General features: G+C 32.9%; 2 protein-coding genes across 8 annotated transcripts; one reads left to right on the plus strand and one right to left on the minus strand.

Annotated features, from left to right (window-relative positions):
* The first annotated feature begins 960 nt into the window (after positions 1 to 960).
* On the plus strand, positions 961 to 8,032 carry LOC111316840 (Intron maturase, type II family protein). 7 transcript variants are annotated; one of them, XM_089753609.1, is made up of 7 exons: positions 961 to 1,725; positions 2,023 to 4,263; positions 4,663 to 5,856; positions 6,009 to 6,232; positions 6,987 to 7,107; positions 7,263 to 7,361; positions 7,445 to 8,032. In XM_089753609.1, the coding sequence occupies exons 1-3, from the start codon at positions 1,626 to 1,628 to the stop codon at positions 4,707 to 4,709; spliced, it is 2,388 nt and encodes a 795-aa protein (XP_089609735.1). In that variant the 5' UTR covers positions 961 to 1,625; the 3' UTR covers positions 4,710 to 5,856; positions 6,009 to 6,232; positions 6,987 to 7,107; positions 7,263 to 7,361; positions 7,445 to 8,032. The 7 variants fall into 7 exon arrangements, with proteins under 7 accessions (XP_089609735.1, XP_089609736.1, XP_089609731.1 ...); XM_089753610.1 differs by having other exon boundaries at positions 4,663 to 4,985; XM_089753605.1 differs by having other exon boundaries at positions 2,023 to 4,569; positions 6,009 to 7,107.
* Positions 8,033 to 14,903: 6,871 nt separating this feature from the next.
* LOC111316054 (cation/H(+) antiporter 15-like) lies at positions 14,904 to 18,126 on the minus strand. Its single transcript, XM_022918063.2, has 3 exons — positions 17,756 to 18,126; positions 16,625 to 17,623; positions 14,904 to 16,513 (listed from the first exon to the last, which is right to left on the minus strand). Exons 1-3 carry the CDS (start codon positions 17,972 to 17,974, stop codon positions 15,239 to 15,241), a joined length of 2,493 nt encoding a protein of 830 aa, XP_022773798.1. The 5' UTR covers positions 17,975 to 18,126; the 3' UTR covers positions 14,904 to 15,238.
* Between the last annotated feature and the right edge of the window lie 1,528 nt (positions 18,127 to 19,654).

Consider the following 19,654-nt stretch of genomic DNA (forward strand, 5'->3'; position numbering starts at 1 on the left):
ATTTATTCAATTTTTGTAAGAGATTATTTAAGACATTTTCTGGGTAAAAACGCCTTAAATAATCTCCTTATAAAAATTGAAGGGGATTATGGCGTTTTTAGCTAGAAACACCTTCAATAACCCTATTCAATTTTTTGTAAGGGATTATTCAAGGTGTTTTTAACTAAAAACACCTTAAATATTCCCAAAAAATGAAGATTATTTAAGGTATTTTTAGCCAAAAATATTTGAATAGGCCAAAAACACCTTGAATAATTACTTATAGAAAATTGAATAGAGGTTAATCAAGATGTTTCTAGCCAAAAACACCTTCAATAATCTCTTCATAAAAATTTTTAGGGATTATTCAATGTATTTTTTTGTCAGAAATACATTGAATAACTCTATTTATTTTTTTTTTGTAAGGGATTATTAAAGACATTTTTTATACCAAACACCATATATAAACCAAATTTCTTATCAGTATAAACCTATAACTTAATTGTATTTATTTTCAGACATGCTTTTCGAAATGGTAATGGTTATTTCATAATTTTTTTAGTTAGGTCAATTTTGAAAATAATACTACTTTCCCTCCTGAAATCTTAAAATACCTAAAAGAGTGATGAGTTTTTGATTTCGGACTTCGATTACTATTTGAAATTTATCAATTTTTTTCGAAATTAGATTATCATGAATCAAATATTGAAATTAAATACCCAATAATAAGATTTCGAAGAGAAATGTGTGGATTCTTCCATATCAAACATCCTTTTAAAGATTTGCTTTTGCATTATGCAATAGATATAGATTTTATTAGCACATAATATTTATGTAATTTAAACAAGTTAACCATTTGCATTAGACAAAGTTGCCAAAATGTATAACGAATAAAGTTGTCAGGAGCGCCCAAAGCCAAAAGCAAAGAATGGTCTAACCCAACTTCAACCCTTAAAAAGGAACCAAACCCTAATCAAAAGTAGGACTTGGAGTTGGAGTGGATTTGACGCGTTGCCCTTTTGTCCGTAAACTCTACTATCTGTTTATAAATATGGGTATCTTCCCGGGTTTCTTTTTTCGCCTCGATATTTCTGGAATCTAGACTAGTGGGATATGGGTATTCACTAAAATCAGGTTTAGTGTTGTGAGTTTTCTAGTTCTTGTTGTTTAACGAGAATCTGTCTTAAAAGGGCTCCGGTGACGAGTAGGAAGTGCTGTAAGTTCTTCCAATATCTGAAAGCTTCATCAAACTCGAGCTTCATTGTGGAACTAAACTCACTCTGAGGAGAATCTACCTCTCTCTCTCTCTTTCTTTCCCCACTAGTTTGTTCCAGCTTTGAGTTTTCCCTCTGTTAAGAATTGGTATCTAGAAAGACAAATTGTTTATCCGAGTAGATACTGGGTTTCGCTTGGGTGTATTTTTTTTTTTTTTTGGGCATTTGGTGAGGAAAAATATTGGTTTACAACTATTGAACTAAATTGGTGCAACTGGCCAAAATGGAAAAATAAAAGAAAATGTGTTTGTCGAAATGTTTCTTCAACAAACCGTCTGGAATGGAAAGAGCATTCTGTTATAGTATTTTTTGTATCAGTTTAGTACCTCTGAACTGACGGTATTTGTACTTCTTTGAAGCTTTGCCAGAATAATGCAGTTGAGAGGTTTGTTTAGTGTTTGCAGGGGGAAGTTGCTGAAATTTCCCCTCTTTCAACCAATGAACTTAACGCCATCAGTTTTTGTTCATCCGGGTATGCTTTGACTGCTTTGCATTTTATTCAGTTTAGAGTTTGATGTTAGTGTAATTAGTTAATGTCTAGCATTTGAGATCAATGTTTTTTTTTTTTTTTTTTATAATTATTTTATGGCTTTGAATTTTTTCTATTAATTAATAGGCCAAAAACATTCATGGGATTGTATGGAATGAATGACCTTCTTACTATAAGCCCATCCATGTTTCCTATGATGTAATTTTGGTATATTTTCTAAAAAGGAAGTTTGGGTTTTTATTTGTTAGATTGAATTCTGATATTTAGACTTTGTAACAGGAAAACCAGTCAAAAAACTTCAAGCTTGGATGTGTTATTCTAGTTATTCAATCAATGATGACTTAAAGAAAGGCCATGAAAAGATGATGTTGGCAAAAGACTTGGCATGTCTTGTCGAGGAATCATCTCGTCAAGATGAGAGGAAAGCCAAGAGCAGAATGGAGCTAAAGAGGTCTCTTGAACGTCGTGTAAAGAATAGAGTAAAGGAGCAATTCTTTGATGGCAAGTTTCGAAACCTAATGGCCAAAGTGATTGCCAATCCAGAAACACTTCAAGATGCTTATAATTGTATTAGGCTCAACTCAAATGTTGACATATCTGTGAAGGATTATTCTGTTTGTTTTAAGTCCTTGGCAGAGGAGCTTCTTGGGGGGACTTTTGATGTCAGAGCAAATACCTTCTCTGTCTCAACAAGAGGTGTGAACAAAGAAATACTTGTCCTTCCAAATCTGAAAGTGAGAACTGTTCAAGAGGCTATCAGAATAGTTTTGGAAGTTGTTTACAAGCCCCATTTTTCTAAAATTTCACATGGCTGTCGAAGTGGGAGGGGTCAATCCACTGCAATGAGATACATCGGGAAAGAGATTTCTGCTCCAAATTGGTGGTTCACATTAATTTTAAACAAAAAGGTTGATTCTGGTATCCTTGCTAAGCTCATTTCAAAATTGGAGGTCAAGGTAGAGGACAACCAGTTATATGCTATTATCAAAAGCATGTTTGATGCAGAAGTACTTAATTTTGAGTTTGGAGGTTTCCCGAAAGGCCATGGCCTTCCACAGGAGGGAGTATTATCCCCAATATTAATGAATATATATCTTGACCTTTTCGATCTAGAATTTTACAGATTGTCCATGAGATATGAAGCTCTTCATCCAGGCTTTGATAAGGATAAAGATAAGTCACATTCCAAGTTGCGCAACTGGTTTAGGAGACGGTTAAAGGAAAATGATCTAAAAAATACAGTTAATGATGATTCTGGCCCAAGAGTTCATTGTTGTCGGTATATGGATGAGATTTTTTTTGCAATTTCTGGTTCCAAAGATATTGCTCTAAGTTTCAAGTCCGAGATTGTAGATTTTTTTAAGAATTCTTTGCACTTGGATGTTGATGATGCGCAAACAGAAATTCTACCATGTGATGGGTCTAATGGGATTCGCATTTTAGGAGCTTTAGTCAGAAGAAGTGTGCAAGAAGGTCCTGCTACAAGGGCTGTGCACAAGTTAAAGGAAAAAGTCAAGCTATTTGCTTCACAGAAACAAGATGCTTGGAATGCTGGGAGTGTTAGAATTGGGAAGAAATGGTTAGCTCATGGTTTAAAGAAGATTAAGGAGTCCGAAATCAAGCATTTAGCTGATAGTGGCTCTACTTTGAGTAAAATTTCATGTTTCCGTAAAGCTGGGATGGAAACTGATCATTGGTACAAGGTCTTAGTGAAAGTATGGATGCAAGACGTTAAAGCCAAAACAGCAAAGAATGAGGAATCAATCTTGTCCAAAAATGTTGTAGAACCAGCCCTTCCTCAAGAACTAAAGGAAGCTTATTTTGAATTTTTGAAGCGTGCAAATGAATATGTTTATTCTGAAACAGCTGCTATCCTTGCTCTTTTACCAAAGTCAAGCTCAAACACTGGATCTGTCACTATCACTGAGATTGTTGCTCCAGTCAATGCCATAAAGAAGCGTCTCTTACGATATGGATTAACCACCCCAGAAGGATATCCTCGTGTGGCTTCATTGCTTATCTTACAAGATAACGTCCAAATAATTGACTGGTTTTCAGGAATTGTTTGCCGATGGCTTAGGTGGTATCGTGAGTGTGACAACTTCAATGAGGTTAAGCTTATAATTTCTACTTTACTGCGGAAATCCTGCATTCGTACTCTAGCAGCAAAATATGGGATTCATGAAAGTGAAATAGAGAAACGATTTGAGTCAGAACTATGCAGAATCCCCTTGACAGAAGAGGTGGAGCAAGAGCTGACATATGAAACTTCAGATTCAAACTCTTTTGATAATGATGAAGCCTTGATGTATGGAATTTCTTATAGTGGTTTGTGTCTGCTATCTCTCGCAAGAATTGTGAGCCAGTCAAGGCCTTGCAATTGTTTTGTTTTGGGGTGTTCAGTGGCAGCACCAAGCGTGTATACTCTCCATGCTATGGAAAGACAGAAGTTTCCCGGTTGGAAGACAGGGTTCTCAAGTTGTATTCATCCAAGCTTGAATAAAAGGCGAATTGGATTGTGTAAGAAACATTTAAAGGACTTATATCTTGGTCATATATCACTTCAGTCCATTGATTTTGGTGCATGGAAGTGATGTCTTTCAACAAAGTTTAAGTATTATTTAAACAGCAGAAATATGGACTTCTGATCATTTATTTGCCATGGAATGTACAGAGTGTGAAAGCCATTATGAACATTCTAGCTAGGTTAATGGCGTTATTACTTGGACATGGTCAGACTCCTTGGCATTCTCAACATATTATTAAAAAAAAACACTGCTTACAAAACATCTAGCCTTGAAATAGTTGAAAACCTTCTTTTCCCTGGTATATAATCATAAATTTCTGCACGATATTGAGGCTTATTATATGTTCTCAAATGATACATTGTGGGTAACTAGTTGTGTCACCTCATTGCAGATATGCTCATTATCTTTTTGACAATGGGTGTTATGAGGAGGCAATGAAGCACCTTTTGGCATCTCAAGTAGATATTACCTATGTGCTTTTTTTGCATCCATCCATTTTTCTTCCCCAAACAACTGCAGTTACAGAGCTTGAGAAGTTAATGGACCTTTCTCTGGATGATTCACAACTCTCAAGAGGTTTATCTGGTTTGTTGAATGATCTGGAAACCTTGCTTCTACAACTATCACAATCTGATGAGAGTGCAGTATTTGAGTTAAAGAGAATAAGCCATGATACTCTCATGGCTCTTATTAAGTTCTTACAGAAAATAAAAGGTATGGTATATTAATATTGTAGAGAAGGTTGCTGTTGAGGGAATAGAAAAGGCAGTTTTTGATGCCATTGAGGATTATTTTACTTTGACTAGGTTTAATAACTCAAATAAGGTGGGGCTAATTTCACTTTTCATGAGTGTCAACAATGTTTGTTAAAAGTTAATCATATTTGGAAAGATTCTATGTCAGCTTCTGCACTAGAATTTGGCTTTTTGAAGAAGTGTAAAATTGGACATAAACCATCCAAAATGTCATACATTCAATTCCAATAGGTTGATCAAAGTTTCTTGTAATCAGCTCTGTTAATATCCAATTTATTTTCATGTTTTTAAAATTTATATAAACTGTTATTTTTTAATGATCTAACATTATATTTGGTTCCCTGGGGCCATGATACCAATCTGAGTAACTCAGCTGCTTGGGAGCTGGCAGCAATGCTGGATACAGCCCTTTCCCAAGCATTTTTTTTTCTTACTGGACAATTGCCAGCAGCATTATAGCTAAGTCTTAATTACTGTGACCTAAAATTATATGAGGAGATTTTTCAAAAAGGGAATTATTATGCTACTTTGTTAGAACTTTACAGAAATAACTTAATGCACCGTGAAGCTCTAAAACTTCTACATCAATCAGTGCAAGAGTCAAAATCAAACCAATTGCAAGCTGAGCTCTTCCAAAAGTTCAGTCCCAAGGCAATCATTGAGTATATCAAGGTCCATTTATCAGTTAGTGGAAACTTCATTGTTCGTATTCAATTTAAGTATTTTAAAGTTGGCTTTCTGGGTAACCTGTGTCTTGTGGAATGCGGAAGATTATGTTATATTATATGAAGGAGGTTATGTGAAGTTTTATACCTGAACAATATGAGAAGGTAATGTTAATCATGGCTTAACCTTATGGACCATTTTCCCTTAGCATTCACTATAGATATTGCTTTTATTTGATGCAATGTATATTCCATGGGCTCAAGATGCTGTGATAGAACTTCTATATGCTGAATTGTTTGTATGATTTTGTTTGCAGCCTCGATGTGGCACTGCGTATTCTTGTGCTTGAGTTCTCGATGCTCATTCTTGAAAGCTGTCCAGCACAAACCATTGAGCTTTTCTTGAAAATCTGGAAATATTCCTGTAGACTTGGTCAACTCTTATTGGAAGCAGCATGCTCCAAACATGCAGGGCACGTACTTGGAGCTTATGCCTGCAATGGATGAAAATGGGATCTCAAGGAACCTTCAAAATGAAATGGTAAAGACTGTATTTTTTGTTACGAAAGTAACTGCAAGTTGTTTTCAAACCACTGGGAGTTCTCGTAGTTGCCACTTGTGTTGGTGATAGTGCCGCTCATGTTACAAGCAATAACTATTGTAAATACAAATCCATCTCTCAGAAGTACTTGAATGGTATTCAGAACTAATTGCTCAACAGATATGGGATAAGAAGGCTTATTCTCCAACTAGGAAGAAATTATTGTATGCATTGGAAAGCATCTCAGGATACAATCTAGATGCTCTATTGAGAGCTCTTACTACAGATGCTCTATTTGAAGAGCATGCAATTTTGTTGGGAAAAATGAACCAAAATGAGTTTGCGCTATCACTATATGTTCACAAGGTAGTTTCTGACAAAGTCGTCCAGTTTCTTTCTCTTAAGAATGATGGTCAATAGAAGAAGCTAAAAGATGTTGAGCCTTTAGTGAGTAGAAAAAGCTGTTCTATTATCGTGATTGGTTTATGAGTCTGCCGTTCATCAACCACCGTTAAAATCTTCTGGCAATATATACCTCACTCTTTTGCAAAACTAGTTGAATCTTCAAAAAAAACAACCAAGAACTTAGGAAAGAGAATTTGGTGTCATCCCCGAACACAAGCATCCCAAAGGTTGTTTCAGCAGCTTCAATTAAAACTAAAGGAGGACGGAAGAAAATTGCCTTAATAGAAGGTATGGAGGATGTATATTAGTCCTAGCAACACTGATAGTGGTTTGAATGACTATGATGCAGAGGAATCTTGTGAGGAAGGAGGTTCTTCTAGTATGCTTGATCAGGTTCTTGATCTTTTGAGCTGAAGAGGGTATAGAATAAATGGAGCTCAGGCATCTTACCAAGGGAGACTAAGCTACAGGTATTTCCTAAAATCTTGAATTGCTTACAAAACTCCTGAACCAATTTGCATCTGAGTGTATATGTTCATTGATATCTAAGATATTACATTTCCTTTTGGGCATCATAGTATCAGTTATAAGCTCTTTCATTAAGGTATTTGTCTTTTACCTGTAGAACTTGGTTCCATTTCTGGGACCTCTTTTGAAAAGATCCAGGGAAGCATGCAGGAACTTCTCTGTTATCTAAAGCTTGAGGTGGAGTGAGAATCTAAAAGTATGTAATTTGTTTTACTTAGCCAATGGTAATTTTTCTGTTTTCTTTCTTTCAAGCATTGGCTGAAATTATATTTGAAATAGGTGAAGAACTCAACAACCAAAGAAAAGCTGTTGCGAAGATCTCTAGTGACAGTCTGCAACAAGAAAACTAGAGGTCCAAAAAAAGATGAACAAGCGTATTTACTGCTGTATATCCAAACGGGAAAACACTGATGCACTTTGCGTGCTTCAGAGATTGTAATGTACGAAAGCTGTAGCCAAAGGCTAACTGCCAAGGAAGAGTATTGATAGGCAATTCAGTTGTGACAAAATGCAACTCAAATACCCAAAGTCAAAAGCTCTGAAACAGTTGGAGGCATTTATATATAGGAGCCTTAGCTTGTGAATGCTGTGCTTTTCACATAATTCGGGGCCAGTGATGCAGTGATCCAGCGGTGAAGTTGAAAGCAGCTTCAGCGGTATGGCTGTTATCGAGACTCATCCTATATTATTTTGTGATTTTGTGATAGTGTGGAGTCAAAGAGACTTTTCTCATGTTTATTTTTTTGTTTTAATACCTCATTCGAGGTTACTATGAATTGATCAAAACAGATTTTGTAACTTTTGCTGTAAAGAAACAAAAACTGTATTGGATTAGGGTAACAATGTGTGCATTAGATTTCACATCGTTAGTGCATGACTTTTTCGTATTATATCGCCCTCAGCCCAGTTTTGCAATTATAGATGTTCTAGCATGGATAATGAAATCTCGGATACTGTTCAAGCATGGGCCGCGAAAGAGGGAATCCTTCATCACTGTTCTCATTCATTTCTAGTAGTGTTTGTGCCAAACTATCTGTGAGGGATAATTTCTTGAAAACACAAAAAAGAGAGATCGGTTAACAACAAAAGTTGGGAGTTGTTTCGTCGTTTGTGCTTTGATACCAAATTAAAGCAGATGTTCCGTCGTTTGTACTTTGATACCAAATTAAAATTCGATCTACAGAAGGGTAGGAGAATAAAGGCTTAAAAGCTAAAAGTATTGTATGGGATTAGGGATGACATTGCAAGTTCAAGTTGAGCTGGTCGTTGATCATCCATTCAAGGCACAACAAGTCAGCATTTTAAAGTATTAAGGCTTAGGTTGTTGAGGTGGTTGAATTGACAGGGATTTAGGAATTTTAGGTCAGCTTGATATGTTAGCTCAATCGAAATGATCATAAAGTCTCATTTTATCAACTGACTTATATTCTAAAGGAAATGTCTATTTTGCCATTTGGACATTAAAATGCCTTTAATATTCTATCTCCCCACCAAGTAGTTTGAGGTATCAGACTAATGAGGATAAGGTTGGCTGATCTATTATTGTCTATACCAAACTACGAGTTGGATGTGGGTTTTGAGCTTTCATTGTGTTGTTTACGTGAGGCGTTTCAAAGGTTGTCCAAATCTCAACTTGTCGAGATGATCATGGGATCATGCTAATATGGATGAAGTGGTATATTTATTTAGGTTCTAAGTAATGCTTCCGACGTGATGCTTGTGAATGATGGTTGACGTGACGCTTGCAATGTGTATGGCATGTGCGTCATGCTATTATATCTGTAGTCGACGTGACACTTGTGAACATCCTATGGCAGGTCTCCGTGAGTCCAATGTAACATTGCATGTACGACCGATGTGACATATTTTATAAGATGAGTTCTTCATAGTGGGAGAATCAATGTGCTCGTTATATAGATGCATTTGAATTTGCATTTATTAAGGAAAGAAATTTTGGCGATTCTTTGAATTAAGATTGAGAATATAAAGAGTCATCATCGGTAACTATTATGGTGACTGGTTTAATCTATGATGTTCAATTAATTTAGGACTTGGTTATATAAGAGGCCCTTTGGGTATCAATTTCTCACTACCCAAACATCTAAAATCTTAAGTTGACCAGTTTTTATTGATCTCAAAATTTTCTAGCTTTCTTTCATTGACCTTTTAAAAAATTGTTTTGTATGTTTTCTTTCCCTTTCATTATGTTTTCTGATTCTAACATGTCTAACAACTTTAGTATAGAAGTAAAGAAAGGTCATCTTGGTTAAGAGGCTTTCTTTTTGAATGATAGAGTCCCCTCTGTCATTACAAGAAAAGACTACCGTTAAGCTACCTATTGATTAAATTTAATGTCTGTGGAGGGCCAAAAATAGATCAAGGACAATGCCTAAGTAAGGATGCTAATATACATGTACAATGAATTGTTGAAACAACCTTCCTCTTTTCATCAATGAATTCCTCTGCACAGACCTTTATTGAATGAGAGAATCTTGCATAATAATTGTTTTCCTTTTAATTTTATTCCTATAAGTAGGTTGTGAATAAAAGATATCAAGACTAAAACCATCTTCACTATATGAAAATAACAATAGATATTGCATAGCCATAAATGAAAGATGCAACTAAAAAATACACTTTAAATCTTCTTATGCTCAACCGCAGTATCTCTTTACCTATCAAACTCTTCTATATCACCAACAATTAAACTAGCAATTTTAGATGTAGTAGGAGCACTATGATTTTGATCATGTTCACTTTTACTACCATTGATTTCAAATGAATTGGAACATAATTAGAACTTGCAAACCTATCTCGTGCCATCCTAAAAACCTTTACTATTTCATTCTTTTCATCAAGTATCTTAACTAAGCCATCAACAATTGTAGCATCAACATAAGGATTTTGATCATTCCATCTCAAAGCTAACATCCTATTTAACAGCTAATTTTTTTTATCATATATATAAAGTAAACATCAACCTCTGATCCATGATAGGCAACAATGAACTAATTTAATGATGATTCTATTCACTAATTTTAAAAACATAAGGTCCTTATGAATTATTAACAAAATCATCAATTTTACCCACTATCGAAGTAAACTAGAACATGGAATTATAAACTCTCATTTTCTCTTTAAAACGCGTAGCCCTAACACTTTTCTCATAATCAAGCAACTCATCTAAAAATGTTGGAATAGGTTTAAAATAAGTTAACCATACCTTATTTACAACAAAAAGAGATATAGGATTAATTGTATTTTTTGAAATATAAACCATCTTTTCATACCACATATTTGCCTTGTAAAAAGGACAAACACAATTAGGACTTCCAAAGATATAAGGTGCATAACATCTTTCTATTAAAAAAATAAAAACATGCAAAGGTTAAGATGGCATTGGTTTGTACACTATTTTATCCTATACTATAATAGTAATATTTTCTTTAAAATTAGATTTAATTACGTAAATGATCTCGATTACTATCTTGAAATAGTCATCCATTTGTTTCATTTAATTGATCAATATTATTATTCAAAAAACTACTAGAACCTTAATAAATAAAATCAAATATTTATGTATATTTATCAAGAAATAGCACAGATAAAAAAAATAAAAAAAATCATCATTACAATATGTTCTTTAAAATTAGATTTAGTCACTTAAATGATCTCGATTACTACTTTGAAACAATTATCTATTTATTTCATTTGATTGACCAATAGTATGATTCAAAGAACTACTAGAATCTTAATATAATAAAATCAAATATTTATGAATATTAATCAAGAAATATTACAAAAAAAAAACAAACCCATCATCACAAAATATTTAGCATGAGATCTTCAGAATGATTCAGATAAATTAGTAACTACTCTAGCACTTTCACGATCCAAACGCAATGCAGTGCTAGAATCACTTAAACTAAGCACAACCAATAAAGGCATGATTGAACTACTACTGCCTACATGTTTATAAAAAGGAATTAAACTACTTTCACTTACATTCCCAAACCAGTAAAAAAATAATAATAACTATGTGGTTTATTAATAAGTGAAGTAAAAGATGCATCACCTCTTAAACATTCCAATGAAACAATGTTTAACTCATCATTTCTCTCAACATAATACAATCTTATGTTACTTACATTCTGACTAACCATATCAAAATTGAGCACAAAACCATGATGAACAGACTATTGACTTGATTATCAATAACATTAATAGTCTGAGAAGGGATATTATTAGCTTCACCAAACATAATATTATCCATATAAGAACTTTAAACTCCTTCATTGTCTCATTCGATTAGACTTGAGTATAATTAATTTTTAAACCTATTCACGGTCCATTGACTCTAAGAATTGACAAAAATAAGAACTCATAAAGACTTGACTCATTAACTTACATTCTTGTAAATCTTGCAAGTATATTTTATCTAAAACTATTATGATTCACCATCTAACTTAAAGTCAAATCTTTTCACAGACAACAAATAGTAAAAGCTAGCCTAAAACCCTACAAAGTAAAAAGAAAACAAATCATAAAAAACTCCATGAAAAAACACAAAACAGATTCACCTATTTTAACAATCAAATCTAACTCTGAACAACTTCTACCAAACTCAAACAGAAATCATAAACCAACTTGTCTACCTAGCACTTGTTTATTAATCACAATAACATCAATAGATTAATAAAATATTGGTATTTAGCATACTATCTATTAAAATAGTTTATACAACTTTGTTTTGCATTAACTAACAAAATCATAACAAAGACAAAAACATATTAACATGTACTCAAAAGTAGAAACAAAATCAAACAAACAATATAAGTAATATCAACATATTAATGTAATACAACTCTGTTTTGCATGAAATAATAAAATTACAACAAAGATAAAAATATATTAACATGCACTCCAAAACAAAAACAAAATTAAATAAAAAATGATCGAATCTCAATTTCAATTTTCACAATAAGGATTTTGAATGACGTCGAGGTCAACATGATTCTAAAACCACAAAATCATGAATAATATAAGAACAAAATTGCAAAAATAAAACCAAAACCATAAAAAGCAAACACTTGATAAAACAAAGATAATAATAATACCAGTCCCATTAATTACAAACCCAGTTATCAAACTTAAATAATAAGCACAGCAATCCCATAAATTAGAAACTAACATATCAAACCTTCAATATAATTAATTTCTTAGAGTTTAATAATTATCAAACTGATCAATCATTGATATTGAAAATGGATCGCATAGTTTGACCCATGCAAAAAATCAAACATATTACAAGATAGATTGATTAGATCATACAAAAAAAAAAAAAATAGAGGTGATGAATCAAATATAATATTTATAGCATAATTACTAGTTATAAATAACAGCCTTAAAGAATTGCAAATGAGGCATCTCATTGGAAGAAAAAGATCTATTGCAAAATTCATGAGGAAAAGAGATCCTACATAAAGAATAAAGACTTATTTTGTAGCAAAAATACTATATTTCTTACTTTTATGTGAGTATCACACATCTCTAATTTGTTGTTTATAATACTAACAAATTATGAAAGAAAGCCTTTTTATGTCTAGATGATTTCAAAAAAAAAAAAAATACAAATTATCAAATAAAACTATAGCCTCTAACTCCTAAGATCAACAACAATAAGAACTTCATAAATATTGTACTCATCAACTTGCATTCTTGCTAATTTTGTAAGTTTATTTTGTCTAAAACTGTTATGACTCATCATATAACTTAAAGTCAAATCCTTTCACAAACTCCAAATAGTAAAAGCTAGTCTAACAGCCTACAAAGCAAGAAAAAAATAAATCATGAAAAACTCTATAAAAAACACACCATAAATTCACTTCTTTTAACAATCAAATTTAATTGTGAACAACTTTTACAACTCAAAGAGAAAACATAAAATCAACTTTTTTGTCGAAACATCCTCATCAAGTACAACAAGATCAACAAATTAAGGTAACTTCGATATTTAACATACTATCTATCAAAATAGTTTATGCAACTCTGTTATACATCAATTAATAAAATGACAATAAAAACAAAAGCATATTAACATCTACTAAAAAGAAGAAACAAAATCAAATAAAGAATAATAGTAATATCAACAGCTTAATGCAATACAGCTTTTTTGTACAACAAATAATAAAATCACAACAAAAATAAAAACAAATTAATATGCATTTAAAAGCAAAAATAAAATCAAATAAAAAATTATCAAACCTCAACTTCAATGTTCACAACAACAATTTTAGAATGATCTCAAGATTAATAAATTTTTACAAACCACAAAACCATGAATAAAATGAAAACAAAACTCAAAAAATAAAACAAAAATCATATAAAACAAAAGCTTAGAAAACAAAGATAATAACTGCACTAATTTCATCAATTATAAAAGCAAATATCAAACCTAGATAATGAGCACAACAATCCTAGTGAGATGCATTTGATAATCAACAAATAGAGCAATTATTGATACTAAAAATGTGTTGCATAGTCTAGTCAACTAAAAAATAGAATATATTTCAGTACAGATTGATTGAACCATACAAAAAAACATAGAGGTGATCACTCAAATCAAATATCTAAACACTCATCATTCATTATAAATAAAGATCGTAGAGAATTGCAAATGACACATCTTATTGGACAAAAAAAAACTATTAGAAAATTCATGAAAAACATAGATCTTACATGAAGAATGAAGATTTATATTGTAAACAAAAATGACTTCCTTGCAACCTAATGGCAAATTAAAAAATCAAAAGCAAATGCCAATAAAAAAAAAAAAAGAAAATCGACTCATTTTAGGTGTCAAGAGCTAGATTAAACAATGAAATTATTAAATTTCAATGTTAAATTGAAGTGTAAATCATCTATATTTCATTTTTCACCACAATGTTTGAATAATTTTAAAAGAGAAAAAAAGCAAACCATAAAAGAAAGCTATAACCACCAATGGTAAACATAAGGTCAATGACAATAATGATAAAGCTACAACCACCGCCAACAAACTCAAGTTTAATGACCACAGTAACATCAATTCAAAACCCATAAAACAACATGCATAAAATAAAATAAAGATTAAACATAAAACTAATACATTCCATCAATTCACAACCCATAATTCATAACCTAAATAAAACAAACGGAACTTAACAAAATAAAACCACCATGCATGAAAAATTTTAAAACATGAAACTAATATCCAAAAAAATCTATCACCACAAAAAAAGAACAATCTCGATGAACATATGCCAACAAAATAATGCATGAAAACAGAAATAATTAATTGAACAAAACGAATAAGCAAAAACAATAATGTCAAACAACAACAACAAACCATTAATAGAGAACAAAACCATCCAAGAAAAAGAGTGAAAAAAATGAAGAAATTAAATAGAAAAACAAAAACTAACTTGGATGAAGAAAACAAAAAAAAAAAAAAATAGCAAACACAATAAAAAAGCATCAAGAGAAAGAAAAATGGGAAGTAGAGAAGAAACACATTCCCATGTATAAAACCTACTTTCATTTCAAAATTAACCATCTAATTAATTTTTAAGACATTGCCAAAGTAAACATCAAAGATAAAATTGAGGACTACTTTATTATAAGTTATAGATTATTATTATTATTATTATTATTATTATTATTATTATTGGCACTTGCTCCATTGATTTTGACATATTTTATAAACAACATATGAACTGGTGTCACTATCAAGACTGAAATACATAATTTACTTGGAAAACCCATGTTTTACAATCAATTCGGAACATTCAGCTAAAAGATTGTCTGTAAATTCTCAGCCATATATTTCTATTTCTAATATACATCCACAAATTAAATGAAGCCTGCAATCAGAATTCTAAATAATGGAGGAAAGACACTGAAAAAAAAAAGTTAAGAAGACAAAAAAAGGAAAAAAATCATGGAGGTAATAACTTGTGTTTTGGTTGAGTTTGTTTTCTTATAGTCAAATAAAAAATGTTCTTCAGTGCCGCCACTAACGTTCTCTATCTTTTACTAGTCAAAAACAGCCGGTCCCCTTTGTGGTGTCCGCCGGTTCATATGCTCGTCATCTGGTTGAGCTGGACTATCTGGTGTTCCGATGGATTCATGTGGCAATACCCCAATATACTGTTGGATCACCAGCACAGATACTGTTGATGCAAAATCTGATGACGCTAGAATATCTCCAATTGCACCAAGCTCTGGACACTCACTCCAGTCAGTAAGTCCAGCTGTTAGTGGTGATATCATTCCTTGTCCTCTCCCAACAATGAACAGGTCATGGCTGCTGTCTATTGTCCTTATTGCTGCAACAGTTTCCTCTCCATTGTTGACCACATTCTCAGTGTATATAAGTGACTCATCATTTGCAGTCTTGATCCTAAAATCATTTATATATTCGTCGTCAAGCTGCTTTTCCCTACTGGTGTCTGTTTCCACTGTTAACATCCTTGGGTCATTTTCATCAGTAGTATAATGCATTCTAGACTCTGCTGCATCCGCACCTGAAATAAATCGCCGCACAGTAAGGCTAGTCCCTGGTTGTTCACACATTCTCCATCCATACGTAAGAGCTTCTCTGTCGTCTGGACCCCCAAAAAATAGCACTGCTACATTGTGAGACACTTCGTTCGCTGCTAGCCGCGTTGATCCACTTAGGCCTCTATCAATTAAAATTCCCACAGAACAAGGTGCATTTGCAAGTAAATTCTGGTTAACTGTTCGAAATGCTGGGTTTGTGGCTTCCATCCCTCCATCAACTGTTTGTTGCTTATGGAAAGGGATGATTATGAGGGCAACACGTTTGTCCTCAGCCAAGCTACAAATATCTTCATGCATGGAAGAGTAAGGGGAAATGGCTGTGAGTGGCTGAATGGAGATGCAGCTTGAATGTTGCTCGAAATTTTCAAAGGCATTGATTATGTGGTCGGATTGAGCTTGAGTTCTGTTTAAGGCCGGACGACCAGATTTGCGTGTGTTATGGACAATGAGCATGGCAGATGCACGGCCAGTGAGTTCAACGAGATGGAGCACGTACACACATATTGGAGATTTTTTGGTGGGATGAGAGGCTTCAAGTAGGTTGATTAATGTTGGGACATTACGAGGGGTGTGGACGCAGACGAGCATTCGTAGCTCTCCATCTGGTTTTGATCTTTGAAGTGTTCGACGTTTATATGGTACAAACCTCCTTGATGGCTTGTAAATGGTTGCCACAATGGGTGAAATGATCCCAGTCATAACCACTGCTACAATCACCATGATTGCAAACGACTCATCGTCTAAGACCTGCAAATCAGTGTATTTTTTTTTCTTTCAAAATCAATCAGTACTGTTTTTCCACATGATAAAGAGTGGAGTCTAGGTGGTTGCAGTGGCAATGGAAGGGAAAGTACGTACCTTCTGATCTTTGCCAACATTAAGAACAATCATTTCAATGAGGCCTTTGGTGTTCATGAGTAAGCCAAGTGTAAATCCTTCACTAAGTGGCATCTGGTAAAAGGATGTTACAATTATAGTTCCTGCTATCTTGCCAGTACAAGAAAGGAAGACAACGAGTGCTAACATTCCCCAGGTTCGACCTCCATTGATAGCAGCTACATCGGTCTTGAGGCCGCTAATAGCAAAGAAGAGAGGGAGTAGAAGCCCTGATACAAAGTCTTCTAGCTTTTCTATTAGAGTAATTCCAAGTGGTCCATTGGGAATGATCAAACCAAACACAAAAGCTCCAAAAACAGAATGTGTCCCAATGGCATCTGTAATGAACCCTGAGATCATAACCCCTGTTAGAATGAGACATACATAAAACTCGCTAAAGGATTCTCCTTCAGGGGTTTTCCAAATCATCCATGATATAGCTGGCCTAACAACAAAAATGCAACAGGCAATAAAAGCTGCACTGGAAAGAATCACCCAAAGGGAAGCTAAGGAGGTGGAATCATTCTCTGCCAAGGCAATGGCTAAAGCTAAAAGAATCCAAGCGCACATGTCATTGATAAGAGCAGAAGACATGGCCAATCTACCAATTTCTGAATTAATGAGTTTCAGCTCCGCAAGGATTCGAGCAAGCACTGGAAATGCTGTGACTGAGAGAGCAACACCAAGGAAGAGGATGTAGGTGCCTTGAGTAAGAAATTCTGGTTTATTGTCATGTAGAATGAAAGAGAAACAGACACCAGTTAGAAAGGGCAAGACCATGCCGGCAACAGCAATGGCCAGAGCCTTTTTTCCTGTCCGACGAATCACTGAAAGGTCCATTTCCACACCAACCAGGAAGAGGAAGTAAAGAAGACCGATATTTGCCATTGTTTCAAGCACCATCACACTCCTTAAGGGAAACATTGTGTTGGCAAATCCTTGGCTCCGTCCTAGGACGGATGGACCTAATAATACTCCGCCCTGTTAAAAACTGAACACCATTATTACCTTTGCAACAAGATAGAAATTCACAAATGCATCAGAAAAACAAAAATGCACATGGTTTTATTTGTGGCCTCTTGCTTGCATTACAGTAATTATACTTCAACTTACAAGAATCTCAGAAACCACTCGTGGTTGGCGTAGGGGTTTGAGGATGAAAACAAGCGCGCGAGTGGTGATAACGACCATTGTCAACTGCAAGATGAAAAGAGGAAGAGAATAATCCAAGGGGTTATCACCTTGCCATACACCATTTGTAGTTATCATTGTTGGTGCATAGCAAACTATTGTATCTTCTGATTTATTCGCCACGGTGTTTACCCCTTCCATTATTTATTTATCTATTTATTTCGCCTTCAATATGCTTCTAACACCGCCTCCTCGATCACCAATCTGCCTCCTCTTCTTGCACCCTGCAACCTCAACACTTTTTCAAACTTTTTAACTTGTATTCAACTACACCATTTATCTTTGTCACCTCCATTATTGATTAAACTTTTCCTTCTTTTAACAATGCAAAACAATGACCAGAAATGGGTTACCCAAATTTGTGTTAATAGCAAAGAAGAAAGGAGGTTGGAGAAGAGTGAAATCAGGATGGTTTTGGTGGTTGCCCGTCCCATTTGGTAAAATCTGTCTTTCTTCTATGGTCTGTAAAGCCCTCTATTTTCAGAACAAATATATATGACAATGTGTCCCTCTCAAAAAAAAAAAAAAAAATCAGTTAAAAGTTCTCAACTTTGTGATCATCTCGGCCGTACAGAAAAATATAAAAATAACTAATATTCATAATCAAAAGTAACAGTCAGAATTAATTAAATCCGTCTTAAAGATTTCGAGTTCTAAATATATATATAGTACTAGTTAAATATATAAATATATATGCACTAGTTAAGTTGACTTTTCAATTCACATTAAGTATTTTATAAGATAAATTAGTTCGATATAACTTTTCATGACATATCGGGAGTTTCTAATAAAAATAATGTAAAAAAAATTATAGATTAATAGAACTCAATAAATAGATCAATACATTATAATTTTAAAATTTTTAAAATTTTCATGTAAATAATTTAATCAAAACTCTTAAATTATATAGTATGAATATTAATTTTAATTTTCATTCATAATCTTCATTTAACTCATTTTTAGTTGTAAACTTTACGACAACGTTTATTTAAGAATTTATATGTTTTGTTATTTTATGTTTTATTATTAAAGTGTTTAATTTATTTACACTAAAATATTTAACTAAGCGATGGGTGCATAATTCCTCACCAAGCAGAATTTGAATTACTTCATATCAAATTAGAAGTGTTTAACCTATTTATTGACACTATAAAAAAAGTAAATCAATTTATATAAAAAAAAATCCTCAAAGCTTTCAAAAATATTATATTTGAAAGCTATTATTTATGGATGAGGGATCAACTTACACAAAAATGTTTTATATTTTTTTTAATGTTGTTTTAATAGATTCTAGTGATAAGATTAAATTATTTTTTCTCTTTTTCACTTGTCTCTTTTATCCCTAAAATCTACTAAAATCAATGGTTCAAAAACTATAAAATTTTTTAGTTTTACACTAAGATATATTGATCCTTCCCATTATTCACATAGATTTTTCATTTTTAAATAAGACAAAGTTTAAATGTTAAAACTTGAAAAGTTTATGATACTTTTATTTTTTTAAGATTCAATAAGTTAAAAAGTTATAAAGGAAAATTAATTGAAAATATTACATTTTAAGGTACCATTTATTTATTTTTAAAGATATATTTTTAAAAAAATTCACATAACACCTCATATATGGAAATAACTTGCAAAATTCTTGAGGGGGCCATGGCCACATCTAACTCTCATGTGGCACTGCCACTGATTTACTATTAAATTTTTATTGATTTATTATTAATTTATTAATTATTTGTTACTACGTGATTACTAATTTGCTATTAAATTATTAATGATTTACTATTAAATTACTTATAATTTGTTATAAAATTATAATTA

Source organism: Durio zibethinus, chromosome 24, assembly GCF_047325235.1.
Source record: "Durio zibethinus cultivar Kanyao isolate XHJ-2024 chromosome 24, ASM4732523v1, whole genome shotgun sequence".
Classification (NCBI taxonomy): Eukaryota; Viridiplantae; Streptophyta; class Magnoliopsida; order Malvales; family Malvaceae; genus Durio; species Durio zibethinus.

Excerpts from the sequence above, each read along its gene's own strand:
- LOC111316840 (XM_089753604.1), top strand. The coding sequence starts at position 1,626 with ATGCAGTTGAGAGGTTTGTTTAGTGTTTGCAGGGGGAAGTTGCTGAAA. Across the intron at positions 1,726-2,022 it reads ATCAGTTTTTGTTCATCCGG|GAAAACCAGTCAAAAAACTT; the intron begins GTATGCTTTGAC and ends ACTTTGTAACAG.
- LOC111316054 (XM_022918063.2), bottom strand. The coding sequence starts at position 17,974 with ATGGAAGGGGTAAACACCGTGGCGAATAAATCAGAAGATACAATAGTT. Across the intron at positions 17,624-17,755 it reads GAGTGGTTTCTGAGATTCTT|GGCGGAGTATTATTAGGTCC; the intron begins GTAAGTTGAAGT and ends AGTTTTTAACAG. Across the intron at positions 16,514-16,624 it reads ATGTTGGCAAAGATCAGAAG|GTCTTAGACGATGAGTCGTT; the intron begins GTACGTACTTTC and ends ACTGATTTGCAG.